The sequence below is a fragment of the Limulus polyphemus genome, unplaced genomic scaffold, assembly GCF_000517525.1.
Source record: "Limulus polyphemus unplaced genomic scaffold, Limulus_polyphemus-2.1.2 Scaffold208, whole genome shotgun sequence".
NCBI classification, from domain to species: Eukaryota; Metazoa; Arthropoda; class Merostomata; order Xiphosura; family Limulidae; genus Limulus; species Limulus polyphemus.
This window is the reverse complement of record NW_013665818.1, coordinates 651,056-665,253: the sequence shown is the minus strand read 5'-3', so window position 1 is coordinate 665,253 and position 14,198 is coordinate 651,056. Positions and strand designations below refer to the sequence as shown.

Below are 14,198 nucleotides of genomic sequence, written 5' to 3'. Positions count from 1 at the left end.
GCCTCCTCGGTCCCTAGAAAATCCCACCCCCGAACAGCCAACTGCCAAGGACACTCCACCGTGCCTCCAGATCCAAAAGGCACAGAAAAGTCTCAAACTAACAATCTGCCATACTAGGAATCTAAACACCGAGTGATCCCTAGAGGTGTCGGATCCCGCATAGTTACTTTCAAGGATTTCTCTCCGAACTCTAGAACTGGGCCTCCAGACTCCATCTCGTGAAGCCAGTCGCCAGTCCTCCAGTTCAGTCAACACACTAATTAGCCTAAATCCTTATTATGTGAAGAGAGTAAAGCATTTATCCTCCTTACTTACTCCTTAGCCACAGTATTTTCTTCAGAAATATTTCAAATGAGAATAATAATAAAAATACTTACCTAGAAATATGCTCATCTGTTTAACTTTCTTCTGTTGCGTTTTCCTGATCTGTTGTAAACCTTTCTTGGACAGAAAAAAAAAAGGAGATTAACACTTATCCTAAACACATTACAAAACTTGTGGTAAACAGTCAAAGTCACTGATTTTACGGTTCCTGAGCCATTTGTTCCAGCAAACAAACTCCACCACCTAGCCAGATCTTTGTCTCCAGCGTCGGCCTGTCCGCCGTGGTCCTCTCTCTCCCGCCAACCACTTGAAGATAATGATGTTTGCTTGCTTGTGAACTCATTTGATGTTAAAAGGTCAGGTTCAGGAAACCGCTTTTCTGTTGAAAAATTCGCGACTTTTCTGGGGCCCATCTCTTCTTGTATTCCGCTTCTGTTGATTATCTTCTTCACCACCGGAACACTGTGTCTTCGTACATCTTGTGACCCAGAAGTTCATTTAACAAAGAGAGGAAAGTAAGTTTATGAGTATTATATAGAGATAGGGGAGTGTAACTAACAGTACCGACTTTCAACACATACCAGATCTTTCTCCAGTAAACATTAATGTATGCGCAGACATAGAAAGCATGTTTAGCTGTTTCTGTGTGCTAGCAATACAGACATTTACTTGTTTTTGATATTTTAAACTTCTGTAATCTTTCCCTGATGTTTATTATGCCACATGCTATTTTGTAAGTGGGGGTCTCTTCTCTTTGATTCTATTTTCCTGTTACCTGTGGTTTGCCGAGCTGTTTTTCATAAAATATTTGGATACTATCTTTTTATTTTTGTTCTGATTCATATGTTTTCCTTAATGTTATGGTGTATACTGTAGAACTTTAACTCTGTGTTTTCTCTTTTTAGTCTTTTAGCACTTTCTGAGAAGAAACATACATAACTGGGTGGTCTATCAGCTCTCAGTGCTTGCGGTTTTAAAGTTTTAATGAATAGGCTGAAGCTGAACCCAACTGTATAGTTATAAAACAGTGCACAATTGTGTTTCGACTCCATAATTTTACATGTTTGTTCTATTACTGTTGTTATTAGGTATCTATTGAAATTGGGAGGTCTAGGCCTCCTTAAATAACTGGTAGACTTATCAGTCTCTGGAAAGGCGTTCTGCCTTATAATTCCAGGAATATAGTTATCTGATTTATTATTTTAACTTCTTCCTTATCCGCGCCCCAGGTAGATTAGTTTAGAGTATACTATTTGCTTTATGGCTTGTACTCTTAATTCAATTGCTTTCCACTTTTTTATCTGATCTTCCGCATCTTTAATTTTAAGTTTCCAGTTGTATCTGGATGAATCAAAAGGACCAAACCAGATACCTAAAATCTAAACGGGTTTTTTTTTTGTCCAGTTTAGGTTAGCTGGGAAGTTGATTCTCACTCTCCATCTGCCTAACCAGAAACTATTATATAATTTAGAAACATTAGCACTGCAGTAGCGTTTAAGATGTTTATAGATCCCTCTGTGGTCAGAGCTAGGGTTACGTCATCAACGTGTGTTACTTCAGTATCTGCGTTAACTCTAGCAAGAAAACATTCAATCACAAGTACATATAAAACAGGAGAGAGGGGACACCCCTGTCTTACGCCAGACTCTACTTTGAAACTATTTGTTAAGTGATCATTAATATTTACTTTTGCTTTGATACAACTATAAATCAACTTAATCCATACTTTTAAGACATATAGCATGCAGTTGGGATCCGTTCTATCGAAGACTTTTTCCTGACCTAGTAATATTACACACGCAGGAGAGCCTCTGCTATTACTTAGATGTATAATATCTCTTAGCATATTTCCATTAAAAAGGATATTGCGTCCGGAAACGCCTGCAGTTTGCAAGGATTTTATTAATTTTTCTAGTACACTGGTTATTCTAATTTTTATACACTTTGTGAAGATTTTATAATGAACATTACTAAGTGTAAGCGGTCTATAATCTGTTATTAGATTAGAAGACTCTTTATTACACAGTAAGCTGATTATTCAGTCTACTAAAGTTAGGGGAAGCGTGTCATTATTTAAGCAATTATTCAACATGGTCACAAATTTTCCACCTGTGATGGGCCAGAATTTTTCAAATAACTCGAGCGGAAGTCCATCCGGTCCAGGTGATTTTTTCAAACCAAGTCTGTCTATTGCTATTTTATCTTCATGTATTGTTAAGGGACGTGAATTGTGTTCTACCTCAGAAGGGAGATGTGTAGTTACAGAGTCCCTCGTCCGATTCTCTACTATACAGTCTTTATAATAACCTACTACAACTTTTTGTAAGTTTGTTTTATCGCTTACTATTTTACCCTCGTTATTTTTGAGCTCTGATACTAATGATTTATTCTTGTTTTCCTTGAATTACTTGTTTTACTTTACTTTACTTACCTCTCAGTTCAAGCTATCTTCACTCACATCACTTTTAAGTTCTATTCCTTCTTCTTCTGCTTTAGAGGATAAACCTGAGGCGAACATTTTAATAATGCATCTTCGAAATGATGTCCTTCTCCGCATTTTTGACATCCTTTTGTACATCCATCTGACTTATGACCAGTTTCGTTGCACCTATTGCATAGCTCTTCTTTGAAATCTGCCGCGAAGTGACCCTCTTGCTTACACCGGGCGCATAACCTTTTCATTCCAGGGTAATTGACCGTTACCCTAAATTGGGCTACATACATAAAATCAGGGATTGTAGTAGTCACATAAATTTTGACTCTCCTTGCTCTCTAAGAGATTTTGCTGTTTTGAGAGGTCTCGCGAATTACTTCATGAATCTTACCATACCTTTGCAACTCACTTGGTACTCCGTGGTACAATGGCATCTTCTTCTCAGTCCTCCATGAACTCGGCTTAGTTTGCCATTTCACGTTATCTTATAGTTTAACAGGGATAAGATTTCAGTATGGCCACCTACAAGGCTACATATAAACTGAGACCAGTCGCTTACCATGTTCAGTCTGTAGGTAAAACAAAAGACTTTTCTGGAGGCTATATTCTGTCAGTTTGTCTCTAATTTCACTTAATATCTAAAAATTATATTATTAGTTCAAAACACAATATATATATTACAGAAGTGTATGTAATGCTAAGGGTTAGAAATTAGATTTAATGGATCGTAAGTTATCTATAAATATGTGCTCTGAAAGTCTCATTTTATATCATGCATTCTAAACATGACCTCTAGCGTTATCTTTTCTTCCTTATGAATTTTCAGGTCTTGAGATGCCTTTTCATCTTTCTAAGGCGTTAAAACATTTAATGCCTTTTTATCGTTCAAAATTATGTTTAACATTTATGAAGGTCATCTTGCATTATTAACTTAGCGTATGGATTTAGGATTGATTTAAATCTTCTAAGCTGGACGAACCACATGCGGTATTATTGGTATTACGACCGAAAATATTATTAACAACGTTTCCAAATAATGATTTATTGTATTCTAAACATTATAGGTTTTGAGTGTGTTTATTTATGACATTAATCACTTCTAGTCAGTGTATTATACAGAACTGACTTTATTAATTTGTAAATTTCTTTTTAGTTCGGAGTTATACTGTTATACTTTTGAAAACTTGCACTGGTGATGAAGGAGAGCGTGATAAATATCACCAAAAAAAAAAGGCCATGTGTATAATTATCTTGTTTCTACACATGCACATGTAAATATCCTGAGGGATATGTTTTGCAGTAACCCATTTCTGCTTATGTAACATAAAGTATCAGTAGAAAATTTATTGCTTCTGTTTTTAAGCCTGAATGCGATTAATGATTATTACTAACAGAAACGAAAAACGAATTTACAAAAGTCATAACTGTCTCACTGTGCATGCTTGATGTCTTTTACCAATTGCAATGCAAGTGGTAGTAGACAAGCTGACAAAAATTAACCTTTGCATGATAGAAAATAGCAAGCGTTAAGCAACAGAGTGTTGTCAACCAATGAAATGCATCGAGATAAGGAACGGTTTTTGTTTGGTTAATGTATATATATATATAACTATTACATGTGTGTCTCAGTTTATAGGTCCATTAAGTTCATGGTTGTATATGCAAGTTTTGGCCTTGAGCGCATACAAGACATAAATTTGAAAAAATGAGTAGCAGCGCCATTGCTTGGCTTAAACTAATTTAACAGTGGCAATACTTGACCGTCTGGTAATATTGATGTGGAATGAAATAGCTTAATAAGAAAACTTTTCAAAAGAAGTTTAAAAAATATTTACTAGCCAGATTATCAAAGCCTTCAATCACCTCTAAATTTTGTTGAGATCAAGTGACTGTGAGCTAAGACCACCTTTACGTTATCGTACTGTTAGGTATAGACTGTAAAATCAACTTACCAGTCTTAACGTACTGAAAACTGTGTTATTTAAGAAAAATGATATTTTTTTAAGTTCTAGAATAAGTAAACTTCAGAAGTTTGTTATTTAAAACTGTGGAAGTACAAAGTGTGCCCTTACCTCCCTCCCCCAAAAAAAAGATCAGTAATTAGAGGTTAGCTCCCTCTTTCTTTTCTGTGAATATTTAATTTGAAAGAAATAATTATTAGGGAGCCTATATTTGGGTTTAAGAGATTTAAGTGTATGAATAAAAGCGCAACCTTGTAAATCGGGTTTTCAATTGTACAACTGTCCGTGACCTCGCGTTTGTGATAATGACGTATAACACACAACACAAATGCTTCCAGGTTTGTAAAGTTATAATGTGGCAACAGTTTTTCACTTCCGGGGTGATGAAATGCAACCACAATAAAGTCAGTCTGTTCTATCAAGAGTTAAAAGATGTCATCAAATAATTATTTTGTAATTATGTACTAACCAATGGATGAAAACTGAATGGTTTAAAATATACATGGCTTGTCTGTATGTTTAGTGCATGACGTACTGACGATTTACATTAACTATTGTGCTGTAATGCATCTCTAAAATTTTTTGAACTAAAGAATGATAAAACTTATCGATTAATTATTTAAACAAACTACTTAACTTTGAAATCTCGCCATTTCAAAACTAAAATGCATAACTGGAAGCTCTTATCTGATGGCACAACGGTAAGTATGAAGGCTTATAATGCTAAAAACTGGGTTTCGACATCCACGGTGAGCACAGTACGGATAGCCCGTTCTGTAGCTATGTGCTTAACTACAAACAAACTTAGCTTGGTTAACTCGTGTTTTTAAAAGAAAACTAAGCTTTTTCGCTGTCATGGGCACACATATATATGCTCCCCACTACATAAAGGGGCACACTATTTAACCTTAGTTTTATCCTTGAAAAGTTTGATGTTAACTACGTGTGTGACTGGAATTTTGCACCACTATGAAGAATGGGTATTCTCCTACAATATTTCCAAAGTTTATCAGATTTCATATAAATAACGAAATACTAAAACAGCATTTATTCTTGCTGTTGTTATCTAAAAATAAACCAGGAGAATTGTTTATCTAGCTACATAGAAGTGTAAGGATAAACTATTACTGTATAAATACGTTGTTGAAAATATCCGTACATTTGATTAGTGATACTTCAATAAGACTTTCTCTCTGTTGTATTTATCTAAATCACAATAAGTATAAATTGATTAAGTTCAAAAACGTGTTTCTTACGAACACACATTCTGTTGTTAAATAAACAATATTTCATGAACAGATTTCCCATCTATGTGTAGTATTTTACAAATATTTGTTTGTCATATGGCCTTATTGTAACTTTCTTCGCGGATTTATTGTTGTGTGGCAAAAACAAAGACATAAGTTGTTTATACAAGCAAGGATCGGTCAAGGGCAATAAACCGGAAGTTATTAGAAGCATAGCAGCATGACGTCATGTTTTCAGTGTGTCCTATAGGTTGTGGGGCAATGCCTGGTGTCTTCATGGATCATGTGAGCTTTAACACATTGCTCACAAGCCTTGTTAAAAGAACTTTAAGAAGTTCTGAATAAACCACGCCCTCTAGGGTCGAGTAGTTCTCGTATTGTTTTCTAGAGAGTAATTGACGACGCATGCGCAACAAGTTCATGTCTTTTTAGCTTTCTGAATTTGAAGTTTAAGGACCGTTTGGGTGTGCTTTGCATGTTCCTACAACAACAATTGGCTATATTCGGTATCCTATACACAGATAAAAAAGTCTGTCTCTTAGTCACGTATGAACTTGGCAATAAGAAAGGCAAATTTTATATTGGTTAATTTAGCATATAAGTCGTTTGTTAAACGATATATCTTCATATAAAAGACTAAGAACTATCTGCATTTAAAAAAAATGGATTTAAAAGTTTTGTGTTGTATAGTCATGCTGATTCTAATGTCAGGTGGAAAGCAAATTACCGGCCAACTGCGAGAAAAAGACAGGACAGACTCAACTGAAGAAGACGGTAAGTGCCATTTTTTACGAGGATCAATATACGATGATACCGTAGCGCATGCCCTGTATTCATAAAGTCAGGAATTTCCTTTTACCTACAAGGCTTTGGTACAATCTGGTGCGTGTAACTCGTTTATTATTATAAGTTATACCTGTTAAAACGTAAATAATACACCTGTAGGTCAAGTTCGGACATGCATTGTTATACAGTACGTTACGTTTGGTAAAGTGTGTAATATGTGTAAAAGTATTGTAACAAGATTTCATGTCACTTTATTATTAATGCATTGAAAGACTAAGAACCTAGTTTCTGCTTTCAACGTTACAATATACAGTATCTTAGCTGTGTTTTACTGAGGTGTTCTTGATTTCCTGGAAATCCTTTAGGTTGATCATATTTTATCGAAACATTTGTTTTTCCGACAACAAGAAAATCCATGGCGTGTAAATTTTTGGATGAAGAGACAAGCATACTTGAATCCAAATTTTATAAAGAAATTTAGCTTTGATTTTGGTGCACGAACACGGTGTATATGTCTGGGATGAAGGAAAAATAAGGTTATATTAGAAAAAGAACGTTTGCTCGAAACATCGCCAAGAAAATAAAATACAACCACAGGTTTTAAAGTTGATTTATCTCCAACAGTCTAAAGTCTTTATTTTCTCACTGTTGCATTTTTCTTACTTACACACACACACACACACACACATATATATATATATGTTTAGTTGAATTATTTTATGCAATAAATGCTGACTATTTTAGACTTAGTAGTTATGACGGTTTGCCTTCTATTGAAGACCGCATTTGTTTAAACATATATATAATAATTTGTTTTCAACATCTTTTCTAAAGTGATTCGGTTACAATAGAAATAATTTGTGGTAACCAGCAGTACCTATAGATAATAATTTCATGAAATCAACTAAATAGATCCTTAAAAAGTCAGTTATTTTGTAAGCGAGTTATGTCATCAAACCTCTCGCTATTTGTCACGTTGTGCTTTTTATCATCAGTATTTGAACTTAAATCAACTTAAGTTTAGTTGCATTCATAATTCTAACAGCTTATAATGTTGTGTTTACATATAACTGACAATAATATCAGACATGTTTATGTACTTCTAATTTGTATTTCCAGCATTCTTTGTTTGCGTTAATATACGGATACAACTGCACATAGTTACCTGACTTCAGCAAACCAAGAGGTTCTTGAATCTAACATGTAGTAGTTAGGGTGAATAAAAACTAGTTGGTAATTAGTATCTAATTAATAAGAACATCACCAATTAATAATTAGACTTAGGTGATCGTATAGGCTACTATACTAACCATGACAACGATTGATATATAATCGTCACAACCTGAAACTAAATACTTTGCTTTCTGGATTAAAGGGAAAAAAATAATTTGAGAAGTGCGCAGTCGATCGTCTGAGCTTCAGCAAAAATAAAATAATTTGATAAGATAATGGGTTAATTTTAATTAAACAAGCGGTCATCACAGGTTAACATAACTTCTACAAGTGAGTCTTCCTTCAGTACAGAAACGAATGTTTTTCCCCTTAAAGATCAGGATGAATCTCTCGTAAAGCGCCCCAACTTTCCGTCACAAAGCATATTATCTTTGTAAATGACCAATCAGAAAAATAGCACTGAAAAGGGAAGATATCTCTGCTTCATTCTAAGAAATTATGAGTAAAAGCAAAAAATAACAATAATATTTTAACCGTTCTGTATCTGCCATATCCAGTGCCGACAAGGTTTTTTCACCCAATATCAGGGGTTTCTCAACCACAAGGTCAGTAAGGACAAAATGCTGCTATCTCACGAAATGGTAGACAATACATCACTACACGAAGTCTAGTCTTGTTCTTTCAATTTGTCCTTGCCCATGGTTATTGATGAGGGGTTGGAATTCTCGAAACTGCTAAAATTCAGTGATAAATGATGAATCTAATGTTAGAACGGTTTCATATCTTTTTCAAAAACAGTTGATAAGTTCCTTGACCGGTCAAAATATTAAAAGTAACACCTCAGGCTGCAATTTATCATGTGACCTGAACTAATTTCAGAGTTCCAAAATTAGAACTTTTAAAGGTTTAAGAATTTTGTAGATAATAAATACATACTATGGGATAATAAGATATTAACGGAAAATTTTGTTAGTTTATTGTAAAAACAAATGTACAAAATTGGCTATCTGTTCCCACCACGGGTATCGAAAACCGGTTTTTAGCGTCTTAAGCCCTCAGACTTACCACTGCATCGCTGGAGAGCCTAAACGGAAATAGGTTCATGCGAAAGTATTTAAGTTTATGACAGTATATTGTTTTACACCTAGTTTAGGAATACTTTATCTAAAAGTGACCACCCAGTGGCGCAGCCTTAGGACTGCCCACTACATTGATAGAAACTGGGTTTCGATAATCTTGGTGGGCAGATCACAGATAGCCCATCGTGTAGCTTTGTGCTTAATTACAAACAAATTATTAGGATCACTTGGAACTAACCGTGACCAGAGTTGAAGCCAATAACATTGTACCGTAGGGTCTACTTGTTTTGAGATGAAAGATAGTTTTGATTTGGGCTGATCAAACGTAATAAGTATATTCTGAGGTTGAAAATATATTGTATGTATGGATTTCAGTACAACTGGGGCCATTGGATTAATAAGCTTGCTGAATACGGCGTTCAAAACAGATATCATTATTCAAGTCATTGAAGCGAATTGAACCAACGAAGGACCGACGCTGAGAAAATCTAGAATATGATGAATTAAAATAACACCGAAATAGAATAGGCTTCCTATTGTAAGCAGAGATGTAAGAGGCAAAAGAGGGCGCATTCAAAAACAAATCATTCTGAGCTGAAATGGAGATTAAAGAAAAAAAAAGCTTTCAATCAAATAATAGTTAATTACTTGCTAGTTAGTTTTATTAGGTTATAGGTTCATATTAAACACTGTGGACAAAACATTCAGGATGAGAAGGAACAAACGATGCCATAAAAGATATCTTGCATTATTAATGTTTTTTTATTATTTTAGCAAGAACGAAGGCGTTCTGTTGCTCCACACTTTCAAACTTTGATAAGTAGCTTTATCAGTTGAGGAAAAAATAATAAGCTAAGTATATGTGAATGAGAATTATAACTTAACAAAGCCAAACTTACCAAACTGAATAGAAGCACATAGTGTTTTAAATCAATACACGAGAAACTTAAACCTAACCTATAATGATTACAATGAATTTAATCAAAAGCTGAGTATCTTCGTTGTTTTATTTTCCTGAAGAAGAATAGTCAACTATTCGAAAGCGCTCGAGTTCTTGGTCTTTTTTTTTAACATGCATTACACCTTATATAGGTGTGGTTTTATGTGCTAACTCTTCTATCAATTCATTGTTCAATGTATTCTAAGACTACTTTAATTAATTTACTCAGTTTTTCAGTTTTAGGTAGTAAATGAAACAAACCACTCTCAAAACGGAAAATGAAAAGAAAGGAAATATATAAAAAATGTAGTGTGAATTCACCTAAACTGCAAACTGTTACAATCAGTAAACGACGGATTTTATATTTAATGTAAGATGCTCTAAAATCAAGTTATTTTAGGCATAACATCATTTATTCGGAAAAATTTGGGAAGTTCCTTGAAAAGTGATTATTAAATTTCCAGTGTAAAGTATTATATTCACAGAATGTAATGAAAGACTTTTCAATGCCTGTATATATATTTCCTCGCCTCCTTTCATATTTTTTGTAAATAGTCAACAATATTAATGGAGTTTTAAGTCATTTTCAATCATTAATAAAGACACTTAAAATAATTTAGGTATTTGAATAATGTTAAAGCTCGTTCCTAAATGTATAAACAGTCAATAATATTGCTGATTAATTTTATAATTATTTTATCATACCTGATGATAAATAGGGTCGAAACGTTGCATGACCATGTACGTGTATACGTGTGTGTGTGTATATGTCTCTGTAACAAACATTTCAAAAGTTGGAAACAATGAGGTACAATGTTTTTGTGGTTAGCATTGTTCTTTTTCTAATAAACTAACTTTGCTTGTTCTATTTGTTACGTTAGCCCCCAATGGCACAGCATTATGTCTGCGGACTTACAACGCTAGAATCCAGGTTTCGATACCCGTCGTGGGCAGAGCACAGGTAGCCCATTGTGTAGCTTTGTGCTTAATTATAAACAAAACAAACAAAAATTTGTTACGTCAGCGGAAGTAACGTGACGCTGGTAACACGTAATGAGTATCTCGAAGGTTCGTGAATGCTCGAGTGTTTGCTAGATGTGCTGTATTCTAATATATAAGCCCGACAATCAATCGGAACGGGGATAACAGACAGAGAGATATAGACGAACAATTGAGTCAAGCGCGGTAGTAAGGAAAGTGCGTGAATCGTTCGTTGAGAATTATAGCGTGTGTTGAAGTTAAAGTGACTGTGGAAATTAAGTGTATTGAAAAGTTGAATTGATAAAGAATAAACTAGTTTTATTTGAGAAAGGACTTGTATCGCTGAAGTTCTTCGGAAAGAATTCTTACGAGTAATTAACAAACGAAAAGAGACGTAACATATTGATCAGTTTAGTGTAAGTCCCGAAGAAGCAAAACGTTTGACAAAATATATTATGATTAATCTGGAGTAAATTATTGTCTTCTTTTCTTTATTTTGCAAATGATAAATATTATACAATTAGCATTACTGACTATAGTCTCAGAAAACGGAAATTTGTTTAACATATTCCAACAAAGTATTATAATTCTTGATTTTACTTTATGATACACCGACATTTAGGGTGTTTTGAGAGAAACTGACGCCTAAACAACATGTATCGTTACGCATTACGAAATGGCATATATAACTTGAATAAATACGATTAAGAATATCGTTATTATATTGAAGCGAGGAAATGTACATACGTTCTTATTTTATAAAGCTAATTAAGACAAGTCTACATCCTTCTGTTTTAATAAAACTGTTGTACCCAGTTCGTTAATACTTATTCAACTAAAACACGTGTATCGTATAGATGTTCCGGCACAAAGTTCCACGATATTCTTGCTTTCATTATTAAAAAAAAGGACTTTTCCTAGAGTAATATTAGCGTATTAGAAACAAAGAAAATTGCCTCCTATATGCACACAACTTGTGCTAACTCATTTGATTAAAGAAAATATACTATTTTTTAGAAAAATAAATAAATATTTACACAAAAAATGTATGAAAATAATTATTTAAAGAATTGGCATCACTATTATGAAATCAAGAACTTCTCCAGCCACATGTAAAGCACGTGAGTAAATCAAATAAAGCTAACATAATGATTTAATGAAATGATTAAAACATACATTGTTTTGTATCTTATTAATCATGATGGTTGTATTGTTGTTTCGTAGGTGTCAACATTCATTCCTGCTAAAAGAATAGGTCTGAGTCACTAATAAATCACGTTTAATTATAAAATAAAATCGTGGGTTGTGGCCATAAACAATAATAGCGAGATGGGACATGCTATCAAGAAGATAAGTTTGTTTAAAAAATTCCCGGATTCTACCCGCAAGTGTATGTGTATATGCATATATTCTAAGACGGAAACGGTAATTTTTCCTTATACATATATATTTACGACACCTTCTCAGAAACTTGTGTTATTTGCATATTTTTTCAAGTAAAAAAAGAAAATCAAAACAGTAAAGATTGTTTTGCGAAAGGCATCAGAATTTCAGTTTCAGAACCAAACTACGTAAACGATAAACGTTAAGGCGTTAATGGCAAAAAAAGTGGGATAACCGAAGGAAACACTGTATAGGTGTAAAAATAAACTACTTCCAGTATCTTGATATAACGTATTAAAGTTTTGTTGTATTTGAATCTTAGAGTCAATTCTTTATTCTAACTGTAAACTTCCTCGAATTAATGACTTGTGTACTCGACTAGTGACTGTATACCTGGATTTAATACAAATCTTTTGTGACTGGTGATAATGTCGAGCTCCAACGACTAGCCTATACGGCCATCCGTTACACTCATTAAAAGGTTGTAAATTATCACTATCTATGATAGAGAAATACAAAGTTAAGGCTTATGTTTTTCGGTATTTATAAGTATTAAAAGGATGCTAGTATAAAATAAATCTGTCATTTTTTCAAGGCTATTTTATCATGCAAGATATGTTTAATCTCTTAATTACTAGGTCGATCTTTGGTGTGAATAACAAAACCCCAAAGGTTTTTGTTTAGACAACAATAAATTACTTTCAAACATTGATCTAAATTCAAAACCTTATGAAAACACAAGTTCGAATATCGCCATAAAGTCTGAAAATTAGCATAAACGTAAGATTAGTTGGAGTATATTAATATAGATCCCACTCTGTCATTGAAGTGTTGAATATTGTTATATTTCATAACCCTCGTCTTTACAATTTTCATTCTTTCATATTCCAACAGGCTTAAAAAAAACAACTCTTTTAACTCACTCGCACACAGAAACGAATCACAAACACATTAATATATATATATATATAGTGTGGGGAATACAGAGGCTCCTAGGCCGAATCCTTTGGAACTCCCCATCTTTTATCTACTTCAAGGCAAAAATAAAATAAAATAAATAATCATAATAATATCTACCCTGCAAGTTAAATATAATGAACTAAATACGAAAAACCTTTAAAAACTAAAAAACTAGGCTGTTCAATCCATTTCTGTATTCCAGTCGAATTTATAATCTAAGTAATAATTGTGATAGAAATGTATCAATACACACATTAGTGTGTCGCGCGGACAAGAAAAAACTTGAGACACGTGGCGCACAGTGTATTATTTACAGGAACCAATGAATTGCGATTCTCAGCTGTCTGCAACTCAGTACTACATCTATGAATTTTTTACCTATATTGCCTCTCTGTTTGATTATACCACATACCAAATTTAAAGAAATTCCATGTAGCTAAAACTGAGATATGTGATGCCAAATTTCGTCTGATTTTCTTTATCTACGCACAAAATTGTACGAAATTTAAAAAATTAAAAGCATACATTCCACTCTTCGATTTGTATGAAATTTAGTACACATTTAACATACCGTTTACTCTACGTCTATATAAAATTTTAGTACACATTTAACATACCGTTTACTCCACGTCTGTATAAAATTTAGTACACATTTAACATACCGTTTACTCCACGTCTGTATAAAATTTTAGTACACATTTAACATACCCTTTACTCCACGTCTGTATAAAATTTTAGTACACATTTAACATACCGTTTACTCTACGTCTGTATAAAATTTAGTACACATTTAACATACCGTTTACTCTACGTCTGTATAAAATTTAGTACACATTTAACATACCGTTTACTCTACGTCTATATAAAATTTTAGTACACATTTAACATACCGTTTACTCCACGTCTGTATAAAATTTTAGTACACATTTA

At 33.5% G+C, this 14,198-nt stretch overlaps 1 protein-coding gene across 1 annotated transcript in view; it reads left to right on the top strand.

The window, feature by feature from the left end:
* Positions 1–6,420: 6,420 nt before the first annotated feature.
* The window catches only part of LOC106478399 (pancreatic triacylglycerol lipase-like), a 31,988-nt gene continuing 24,210 nt past the window's right edge, over positions 6,421–14,198 (top strand). Inside the window, exon 1 of the mRNA XM_013938944.2 lies at positions 6,421–6,740. Coding sequence (XP_013794398.2) covers positions 6,629–6,740 — 112 coding nt within the window. The 5' untranslated portion in view covers positions 6,421–6,628. The remainder of the gene's footprint in view (positions 6,741–14,198) is intronic.